The sequence below is a fragment of the Crocodylus porosus genome, unplaced genomic scaffold (genome assembly GCF_001723895.1).
Source record: "Crocodylus porosus isolate Cpor-Errol unplaced genomic scaffold, CroPor_comp1, whole genome shotgun sequence".
In the NCBI taxonomy this organism is placed as follows: domain Eukaryota; kingdom Metazoa; phylum Chordata; order Crocodylia; family Crocodylidae; genus Crocodylus; species Crocodylus porosus.
The window spans coordinates 24,325,556-24,337,055 of NW_017728951.1; the positions used below are offsets into that span (position 1 = coordinate 24,325,556).

An 11,500-nucleotide genomic window follows, 5' to 3' on the forward strand; every position below is an offset into this window, starting at 1 on the left:
TTTGATCCTGCTTGGAGCAGGAGGTTGGACTAGATGACCTCCAGAGGTCCCTTCCAACCCTAATTTTTTTTTTTTTTTTTTAAATTACCTCATGGTTAGATTGATGTTTACTGGAGGGAGAATGGGGGGAACCTTCCCCTGTAGCTGGGGGCATGACCATCTTCCTGGGATCTCTTCAGTGTATAGCGGTTTCCCTCAATTTATGTGGTACATGCATTCCTGGAGAACATCACAAATTGAATTCGCATAAAGTGAACCTATTTTATGTAGAATGTAAGAAATAGGGATAGGTTCCTGTGTCGGCTGCTCCTGGGGCCACTCCAGCATGGGCTGGGGTGACTACGGACAAATGGAGCCCCAGGCAGTGCAGGGCATGGCACTCATCTTAGCCCCAGCTGCAGTGGCCCCGGGAGATGCCGGCACCAGCTGCCTGCACCAGGGCACAGTGCAGCCCAGTGGCTACAGGGAGCTGGCATCGGCCGCTCCCAGCTGCAGCAGGAGCTAGGGTTGAGTGGGGACAGCCAGAGCCCCAGGGGGTTCGGAGCATGGTGTAATCCAGTGGCTGTAGGCAACTGGTGCCGAGAGCTCCTGGGGACACTGCAGCCAGGGCTGGGGTGAGTGCCGTGCCATGCACCACCTGGGACTCCACCTGTCCACACTCATGCCAGCCCGTGCTGGAGTGGCTCCGGGAGCAGCTGACACAAGAACCTATCCCTATTTCTTACATTATAAAGTAGGTTCGCTTTATGCGGTGTTCTCCAGGCCTACGCCAATCACATATATGTGAATTTACCTCACATATAATGAATTCCAGGTGCAAAAGGGTCATCACATAACAGCAAATTTGCATAAATCGAACCTACATAAAAATCGAGGGAAACCTGTATTAACAACTTTATACAGCAGCAGGAAGTTGGCTATTGTGGTCCCCCAGCTTTCCTTGAGGCAGGTTTGGGTGTGATGTCTTGTGCTGTGTCAGGGTTGACTGTGTAGTTTTATTAAGAGGTCAAATTATGGATTTGTATAGGATGGTTTTGATAGGGATGATGTTGTCTCAGACCAGTGGTTGGAGTAGATGTGACCTATGGAGGTCCCTTCCAGCACTACTTCTTTATTATTCTACGAGTAATAGCCAGTCAGAACAGAAGGATCTGTGACATTGCTCCATCAGGAAAAGTCCACTGCCTAAATGCCACTGAACCACCAACTGCTGGTAGAGACTACAGGTCTCACTGACCTGAGCTGTGTTTGCACCAACGACGCAGAGGTGAAAGGCTCCAGGCCATCCCTATTCCCTACCTTTAGCTTTACCATGCACAACTCTACCTTACCTTTGTTGGATGATTTGAGGTAATCCTGGGCTTTCTGACGAGGCAGGAATGCTTTAGTGCCGCTGACTCCAACATCGATGAGGTAGCCGTGATCTTCCACACTGGATACCAAGCCAGAAAGCAGCTGTGAGGAGGGAAGCATTACCACTCGACATCACAAACAATGTGGTTCTGCCAGCAGGCTGCCTGCACGCAAGCTTCCTCTCACCATGGGGCCAGGATCCTGGAGTCATTTACACTGCTTTGGATACATTCAACTCTCCCTACCAAGAAATCTATGGTATCTCTGGAAAATGTATTCCTGTTCTGCTTATCCAGCCAAGGCAGGTATCCCAGGGATTTCTGGCCAATCACAGCTTTAATATCAAAAGGACTTTGAAAATTAATAGCCGGGCAAATTAGACACATGCCCATCATCTGAATGAAGCTGTGACCATGAATACAATTAACAAAGCACAAAACTTCTCTCTTAAGTAGGTGGCTAAATATTATGCCTGGTTTGCTGGTAGAGAAACTGAGGCATAGACAAGAGATTAAGTGACTTGCCCAAAAACAAACGAGTCAGTAGCAGAGAAATATCTCATAAATCACAACTCTCAGACCACAGCTTATTGCTCTATGCTGTGCTACCTACCAAAATAATTACACAGAGAAAGAAAAACACCAATTCTTTCTTTGATTCCATGCAAGGACAAAATGAATCTACTCAAGGTGTGTATACAGGGAAGGGGCAGGAAGGAAAGACTTCACTAGCATCCAGGGAGGCCTCCATGAATCCATAACACATACCATGCCTGATCTAAGAGCCAAGGTGTTCAGAGCCTTGTTGACATCTTTGGGGTTAATAGACAGCTTGACACTCTGATGTCCATCTGTGGTCTTCTGCAGACTGGTCACAGCACATCTCACCAGCATCCCTGGTGGGTACAGGTCTGACAGCGAATTCAAATCCTGAACAGCAACAAAATCAAAGTAAGGGCAAGAAAAGGCTCAAGATTAGCAACGTTAACTGATGCTGGATCTTAGAATGTTTCAGGGAAGATTTTGAAATACAGAGCCAAGGGGAAAGCTCTGTTCTCAGCAGTACAACCAGGCAGAATGTACAACGAAGTCTGGGAACTAAACGTACAGCTAATTCAGGACATCAGCAAGGAAGGAGGCATGTAAGTGAGGTTTGCTCAGGACTCATAGAGCCGGGGTGACACAGATCAGAATGAGGGCACACCGCCTGAGCCTATTATGGTCCCACTCTCAGGTCCCTTTTTAGCAAAGAGGCACAAGGCATGAAGAGAGCTGGGACTGTTTCTCATCTCTCACTAGAAAGACCCCTTCCAAGCACAATTTTAAACAAGCACTTGCTAAGCTGAGGCCTGGGCATGTACCACCTCCTCCTTTGGTACATTCATGCTCTCAAGGAATTAGACAGGCTACTTTGAACAGACCCCTGCATTGAATATCAATCTGCAATATCTTGGCTTGGTGAAGAACATCACAGACCAACATCTGGGGGATGGCTTGGGGAAGAGGGTAAAGTTTTCTCATCCCTGCTGGGAAGTGAGACATCTAAATGACACCCTGATTTCACCCCCTTTCTCCCCCACAGTAGGCTTTAAGACTGGGGAACCACTGCTCAGTTATGGCTGCTGTTGAACACCCTGAGCTTGCTGGGTTCACAGGCTCTGCTGGTGAAAGAAACACAAGGCCAGGTAAAAAGTGATCCAGCCTGGGTCTTCCATCTGTCAGCAGAGACCTGGTTCTTCTGCAGTGCCTCAGGGTTGGTGCCTGCGAGGCCTCTTCACTCTCACCTACCCCAGGACGCACACCACCGCTCAGAGCCCCCTCACCTCCACGAGCTCCTGCTTGGCCACCTGCTCACTCAGCATTTGGGTGTAGGAGTCACATATATCCGTCACTTGCACGAAACCAGTGAGTCCATTGGGTAAGCTGACCACTAGCTCGAAGCTGTTGGCCTCCTTCACGCAGCCAAGCAACAGCACCCCTTCACTCAGGGTCTGGAAGAGAAGAGAAAGCAGCACTCTGGACCCCTTCATTAGTCAGATATGAGAAGGCACCATACACAGGTCTCTGTCCTGAGCAGGGACTTTACAGGTTTAAGCAAAAAAGAGCTTACAGCTTCTAGCGAGATCACAGCATTTTCCATCAGCACAACTCCACATCCTTCACAGCAGAGACCAGTATTAGCACTGAGAGCTCAGGGCAAAAAGATGCAGGGAGGTAAAGGGACCTGCCCAAGGCAATTCAGCAGGCCAGTGGTGGAGCTGGCTGGAGAACCCAGTTACCCTGGATCCCAGTCCCATGCTCCCTCCCCTGGGCCATGCTGAAAGCCAAAGCAAACTCCCCACGGGAACCTGCATCACAAAGCACCCCCAGCACTTCTGCAAATACTCAGCCATTTCCAAACCCACTGCTGGCACAATACAGACCTGGGCTGCACCATAAAATTCTGCCAGCAAAGCTACGATAGTGAGAGATGCATAATGATACAACTCTTTTGGCAAAAAGCCCTGGCAAACTGAACTCTGCAGAAAGGAAGATGCTTTTGTCAGGTCTGCTCATGCCATTTCAGGGACACGATGTAGCTAAGACAGCAGGAAAAGCCTTTCTGTTAGTATATGCTGCAGCCTCACACAAGAGAGGTCTGCTGGCCAGCTATGGGGCAGAGGCTCCAAAACCCAGTTGATCCACAGTCAGAAGCGGCCCTCTCAGCAGGTTTCTACAAACAGCATAAAGCAGGGCACTTGGGGCTACCTGATGACAACAGTAAAATGTGTGCTCCTGTCAGGGCTAGGGGCTGGGCAGGAGGAGATGCCTCCCTGTCATATGGGGCAGGAATGACTGACAGGGACATCAGCGTCCCAAGCTAGGTGAAGCCAGCTGCTACCTGAAGGTGGTGCCCCACTCTGGCAGTGGGGTATCTTACAGCACATTCTACCCAAGGATTCAAATGCAGCCCAGAACCAAACCAAAGCTCTCTCTAGACTGGCGTCCTGTCCACCACTGGCCAAGACCAGTTATTTCAGGGAACAGTGTAAGAACCACAGACAAGAAACTGGAAAATACATTCCTCAGACCTCACCCTGGTCTCAACCAGGGTTAAGCCCTGATGCACAAAGTGCAATATCCCTCTGCCACTATTAACTGTGAGAACTCTGGCCATGGTGGCCACCTACATTGACATCTAATCATGTTACAACCCTAGGTCAATGCCTTCTTGTGGCCAAATTCCATAATTTAATCATGTCATATGACAAAATGTGCTTCCAGCTTCTCCACCCCCATCTTTTTAATTGCACTGAACGGTTCATGACCAGATCTGGGAACAGACTCCCAGCAGGGGTGGTGCAGGCACCTACCCTAGAGATCTTCAAAAGGAAACTGGATGCACACCTTGCTGGGATTATTTTACCCCAGCACTCTTTCCTACCCAAAGCAGGGGGGCTGGACCCGATAATCTCATGAGGTCCCTTCCAGCTCAATTCTTTTGTTAATCTATGCCTTGCTCTTGTGTTAAGAGACATGGAAAACAGGAGCCCCTGATCATCTCAAGACCTTTCAGTACTTGATATGGTTTTTACCATGTGCCTCCTTTCTGAGATAAGACAACACTGAGGAAGTGGAGTGACAGAGCACAGGCAATTAAAGGTTAAATATGTGCATGTGGGGAGAAGACACAAGCCTGGTATTCCCTGTTCAGACTCATGAGGACTCCTGCAGATGGGGAAAATACGACAGAAACACCAACGTGATAGTGGGGAAAGAATGAGAAATCTCGCAGGGTGAGGGCAAGCTTGAACATTCAAGCTGGTGGCCCAGGTGTCTGATGGCCAATTTAGCGGTATAGCGGGTTTGGTTTGGGACCAGACCTCTAATGAAGCCAGGTCTCTTTCAGGAGCTATTTACTGTACATCTGAAGACAAGTAAACACATCAATGTTCTGCCTGCATTGCTAGAGGAAACCTCAAGTAAGTGACATGAACTGAGAAAACACATATGTAAGATACGATAAGAGGGAAATAACTGACTAATCAGCAGAGCCCTGCCTGCCGTATTCACCCCTCAGGTCAGTTAAGGAGAGGCTGTGAAAAGACAACCAGCTCTCACTGGCCTGAAGGCTGGTGGCTGCAAGAGGACCTAGGAAAAAGAAACCTCACAGTTGTATCATTAGCAAAGCAACCAACACACTTGCCTCTGAACAATACTGCACAAACCTCAACTGTGAGCAGGTCAAAATCTCTGGCACGGTCTTTAACAGCTTGTTTTTTCTCCGCCTTGAGTTTTTTCCGCTTCTCTGGCTGCTCCTGGTTCCTCTTCCTTTTCTGAGATCCTTCCTCATGGTGGGTCTAAGGCAGATTTTAAGGGGTAGAAAAAAAGAAATTCAAGAGATGGTTGCTGTGCTCCACAACAACTACACGATGGAAGAACAAAGTTACTAACCACTCCAGTTCAGAGGAAAACACTAGAGAGTTCAGGCTGACAGGAGAATTCCTCTGCAGTCTCCTACACTCAAGTCTTTGTATCCGTTCACGTTTCTTCCTCTCGCTCTCACACACACTTGGTACAAAACAGTTTGAGCAAAGTCATTATAGAGTTAAAGCCAAACAGCAAGAAACCTATAGTCACCCCTCCTGTCAAAAACCTAAATGAGGCCCTTATTTACATAGGCATTCCCAGAGTGGCTGAACCAGATTTACCAAGGGCCTAGATTCTGAACCAAGCATGCACTCAAACATGTTCTGAGCTCACAAGACTGTTGTAGCATCTGATGTGACAGCAACAATAAATGTTTGGTTCGCCCAGGGGCCATGCTCCTCAGGAAGCAACTTTGCTAAATTCTGAAACACTTTCAAAACAGCGAAGTAACAGACCCTGAAGGCTCCACAGAACATGATAAACCCAAAGGTTTGTTCAGATTTCTCCCTCATGCAAATCCACCAAGAGCAATGTCATTACACCAGGGGTGAATCTGGCTCAGCGCTGCTATCTTGGGACAGACTGCACAGCCTCAGACACCCACGAGATATGAAAAAAGGCAAAGATTTGTTCATTACATTGAATTAACTGTTTGTCAAAACAGTCAGCAAGTGTCAGACACCAGCGGTACTTTTAAGAGTCATTTAAATCGTATGCTCCAAGATGAAGAGCAGTATTAATGAGCAGAATACTGCAAACTGTACTCAGACAAGAATGTCAAAGGTACATGGAAGCAAGGACCACAGAACCAGCTCCTCACGTTGTTCAGCACTGGAATAATTCTTAAGCAGATTTGCTCAGCAAGTGAAAGCAACTCACATCAAATAAGTTATCCTGCTCTATTGACTGCCTGGGTGCTCTCCCCTTTTCGGGTTTCTTCTGGGTACCACCTCGAGGGAAGCTTTCTTCAGTAGATGCCATACTTGCATTTCTAAAGGAAAAAGAAACAAACAGTAATGAGATCTGCAACTGTCACCACTGTTCTACATCAGAGCTGGAGTGACATGACAATAAGATGTCTTGAAGCCAAAGAGAAAACAGTTAGGAAATGATAAACACATTACCCTCATGAGTGGGTACCTGCAGCAGAAGCTGCAGAAAGACAGGACAGCCCAGGGACTCGAGAAGCAGCAACAAAAAAAAAAAAAAAGGAGGGAGCAGTGCCCAGACCATGAGCCCAGGGACCACAGATTAATCCCTTGGGGACAGTTGGACAGCCCTGCTTTAGACAAACTGCTACAGGGTCAGACCTCATAACCTCATGCAGGTTGTTACAGCAGTGCCTCAACAGCTGCAGGAACAGGTGTTGTATTTTGCAGCTATCACTTCGTGCTAATTCTGGATCAACACATGTATGTTTAGGTAGAGCAGTGCTTCTCAACCTGTTTTTTAAAATCTGGATCCATTTGTAAACATCTATGGCCAGCCCTAGTGTCCCTCACTCCTGACCCACTGCCCCCCACTCCCTGGTGTGCGGGGTAAAGGGGGTGCATGTGGGGCAGGAGAAGCCTCAAGCAGCTTCTTGGAGGCTGGAACTCTGACAGCTTGCAAGATAAAATCCACTATTTTCCATGTTTTTCTCTCTTAAAGGAGAATCCATTTTTAAAGATTTTTCATGGCCCTTTCACACATTCTTGCGACCCGCTTTTGGGTCACAACCCATGGGTTGAGAAATGCTGAATTAAAGGATGCTGACAGCTGAATGGGTCATTTTAGACAGAGATTCTGACACCCAGTGGTGAATCAAAGTTACAGCACTTCCCTGGGGGCATGTGAAAATGTGCTAGCATGCCCAAATTCTGAATGAGGTCCTTACATTTTACTTCTGAAGTTTCCCTGCAAAACTTGAAATACCAAACATGCAATAGCATTCTTCATTTCCCATTCTAAACCACTGTTGATAGTCACCTTGCAATTCCTCCCATCCTATTTCAGGTGCGACAGGATGTTACTGACAGAATGAAACAAACACACAAGGCAAAGCTAAGTACTCCTTCAAAGGGACAGAAACCCATTTCAGATGCATCACACATCTGAGAACAGAAAACAGAAAAACAAAGCAGGATCAGCCAACAAAGGCAAACATGCATCACACCATAACCCCATGGAACACCAGTGGAGCGAGGAGCTTACATAGGAACATAAGCACTGCCATTTAGCGGGTCAGACCTAGGCCCACCTCATCCAGAGAGAGGAGGCTGGAAGGGAGTGAACAGGCTCAGTTCAGGGCTCCTTCCACTGTTTGTGGAACTCATTGTTGAGCTCACTGGCTAAGTTCACAGACAACACCAAGTTATAGGGAAGCATGGTCATCATGCTTGAAGACAGGCTGCAGATACAGGCGGACCAAGACAGTCTTGCAAGTTGGGCGGACTGGAACCAGATGAAGTTCTACGTTGAGAAATGTGAAGTGCTCCACCTGAGGACGAACACCCCCCAATACCCCTGCAGGCTTGGTGTTGCCAAACTGACCAGCACCACAAATGAAAGGGACCTGGGTGTAATAATAGACCACAGGATGAACATGAGCCGGCAGTGCGATGCTGTAGCCAGCAGGGCAAACAATACCCTGGCATGCATCAATCAATGCATCTCCAGCAAAACCAAAGAAATGATTCTCTTGCTCTACTCAGCACTGGTGAGACCGGAGCTGGAGGACTACGTTCAGTTCTGGGTGCTGCACTTCAACAAGGATGTGGTAAAGCTTAAGACAGTCCACTGAAGAGCCACCCGTATGATCAGAGACTTGCGTGGCAAGCCATACAAGGAAAGGCTAAGGAACTTGGGACTCTTCAGTCTAAAAAAAGAGAAGGCCGAGAAGGGACCTAATAGCAGCTTACTGCTATATCAGGAGAATACATCACGGGCTCAGTGAGCAACTGTTCACCAGGGAACCCAAGGGGAAAACCAGGAGTAATGGCTACAAACTCCTGGAAGACCGTTTCATGCTCAACTCTATGAAAAACTTCTTCACAGTCAGGGTGTCCAGACTGGGGAATAAGCTCCCTCCAGAGATGATGCAGTCACCTACCCTGGAAACCTTCAAGAGGAGACTGGATGGGCACCTTACTGGGGTCACCCAACCCCAGTTGTCTTTCCTGCCTGGTGCAGGGGGCTGGACCCAACGATCTTCCAAGGTCCCTTCCGGCCCCTTGCAGCCTATGGATCCATGTTCCTCTCCCCCTTGCAGCCTCCAACTTTTAAAGCAGAGTTACAATTTTTCCATTTTTGTAGTTTTGAGGTAATGTCGTTGCTGCGACAGCGCAGGAGAGAGGCGAGATGGCAGATTTCTTGCAGGCAAGATGTTGCATTGGATCAGCTGCACGGTTGGCACAGCCCCAGGGCCCCCAGCCTTTCTAGGCTCAAGGTGCCCCCTGGAAAATCCCAACTCGTAGATCCAGGGCAGGCACGTCCCTGGGGCTGGTTGCCCCGCAGCCCATCACTGGAGCTGGTTGCCACGGAGAACCCTCCCACAGCTCATCACTAGGGCTGGCTGCCACGGAGACCCCGGTTTCCGTGGAAACGAGCCTTCTATCCCGCCCTTCCTGAACGCAGAAAAACAGCAGCGCGCTTGTTGCGGGCTGGGCCGGCAGCCTCCTTGCTGTTCCGCGTATCGGGGCATTTTGAACCCCCGCGAAGCACGAAGCTGGGATAGGGCAATGCCCCAACCGGGCCTGGAAAACTCCTGGACAAGCAACACCACAGCCAGCTCGGCCCGGCCCGCCCGGGAGCAGCCTCACACTCACCTCGCTCAGCAGTACACACGAGGCCGCCTCAGAGTCACCCGGAAACGCTACCCATGGGGAGGGAGGACAAAGGTCAAGCTGCTGTCCCGGAGCCAATCCGCGGCTCCTTGCTAACGTCATGTCCGCTGCGCGAAGCGAGCGGCGGAAATAGACGCGAGTGGGACGTCCGGGCGCTGCCATTTTGCCGGGGAAGGGTACGGAGCGGTAGGTGAGGTCAGTGTGGAGGAGAGGAGCCGGAGGTGGGTTGGAGAGCGGCCTTCGGCTCCCCGTCTTGCCTGGTAGATGGCCAGAGCTGGGCGCAGGTCGGGCGTGCGGGGGAGGCTGAGGCGCGTCAGGCACGTCTGCACGCCCGCCCTCGTGTGGGAGCCCGCTCGGGACGCGTCGTGGGACACGGGCCTCAGGGAGGGAAGCGCGGTCGCGCGTTCGTTCCAGTCTGTGAACGATTGACAGCGATGCTGCCCCAGTCCTGCCCAAACGCCATCCCTGTTCGGAAGTAAAGACTGGGAAGAATAATGACCTGGTCTCAAGCTGTTGTTCCTGGCCTTTGTTGTTGTTGTTGTGTGGGGTTTGTTGATTTGTTTTTTTTTCCTTCTCCAATATTAAGCTTTTGTAAATGCACGCCGGAGTTTGTTGTGCTGGTTAATTTCATGTTGTAGGAGAGCTGGAGCGTGGTGGAGCAGTGACTTTTGTTTTAGCAGCCCTCAACAAAACTAGTTTATCGGTATAGCGTTTTGTTAGTTGACCACGAAGGCAAATGAAAATGTGCCCCAGAGCCAAGCTGTGAGGTTAATGGTGCATGTCCCTGTGTCATAGGGACCCAGTTTGAGCTTGTTTTGATGTGCGAGTTGTGTCACCATCCCCTCCAAACCTTGTTTGAGGCAGAGCTGGGGACTGAGGTGTAGCGAAATGTAACAGCGACCTTTTCATGGTCTCATCGGGCAGCTTCATGGGGTGGCTAGCGACGTGGGCCCTGAATGGAAAGAGCAGACTCTTGCCTGGGTCGTGACGAGTTGAATCGCACAGGGACTTTCATTCTTCCCATCTAGGCCTGGTTGCAGCTACAGTACGTACAATGCAAGTCTGCCTCTAGAAACTTTACTCAAAGAACTCTTAAAATCCAGATCTTTTTGTGTTGCAACTAGAGGTGTACCGATACATCAGTCTATCCAATAAAACACACAGATCTGGTTGCCACGTGCCTCTTGTGGTGGCGGGAGCTGCCCCCTGTGCCTCCCAAAGAAGCCACTTGGCGCTTGGTCCCATGCCCCAGCTGGACTGCACCTGCCCCCTGCTCCACTCCCTCCCTCACTGCAGCGGCCTCAATCTGGAAGACTGTTTCAGGCTCAACATCAGGAAAAACTTCCTCGCAGTCAGGATGTCCAGACTGGGGAATAAGCTCCCTTTAGAGGTGGTGCAGTCGCCTACTTCTGGAAATCTTCCTGGGGCCACCCAACCCCATCTGTTGTTCCTGCCTGGTACAGGGGGCTTGAGCTGATGATCTTCTGAGGTCCTTTCTAGCCCCTTGCGATCTATGAATCTGCCCCTTCCCTCCCTACACTTACCAGCCAGAAGCTGCCAGGCTGCATATCGGCAATTGGATCGGTATCAGCTGACATGGCTCATTATAACAATTAGTCATCAGTATTGGCCCCAAAAAATATTTATTGGTGCTCCCCTAGGTAGAATATGGGTTTTTTAAATTTTTCTACTAGCCCATCTCAAGCATGCATCCTTTACTTAGAGGGTGGAAGGAGAAAAAGCCAGGTTGTTTCTCTTTATTTTTTTAATCTGCTTTTGTATACAGATTGAAAGCTCCCCCTTAGCCAGTTTCTGCTTTCAGTTTTTAGATAGGCCATTTCTAAATGCACCTTGGTCTACTACTTGCATCATTATTGAAAGCACTAATAGCAACTTTAATGCCTTGATTAAGTA

The 11,500-nt window shown here is 49.3% G+C and overlaps 1 protein-coding gene across 1 annotated transcript in view; it reads right to left on the reverse strand.

The window, feature by feature from the left end:
- The window catches only part of LOC109324002 (protein RRP5 homolog), a 40,709-nt gene extending 31,100 nt beyond the window's left edge, over window positions 1–9,609 (reverse strand). The window contains exons 1-6 of the mRNA XM_019555719.1: window positions 9,569–9,609; window positions 6,642–6,753; window positions 5,561–5,692; window positions 3,176–3,343; window positions 2,121–2,282; window positions 1,332–1,455 (exon numbers count right to left, since the gene is read on the reverse strand). Coding sequence (XP_019411264.1) covers window positions 1,332–1,455; window positions 2,121–2,282; window positions 3,176–3,343; window positions 5,561–5,692; window positions 6,642–6,743 — 688 coding nt within the window. The 5' untranslated portion in view covers window positions 6,744–6,753; window positions 9,569–9,609. The remainder of the gene's footprint in view (window positions 1–1,331; window positions 1,456–2,120; window positions 2,283–3,175; window positions 3,344–5,560; window positions 5,693–6,641; window positions 6,754–9,568) is intronic.
- Between the last annotated feature and the right edge of the window lie 1,891 nt (window positions 9,610–11,500).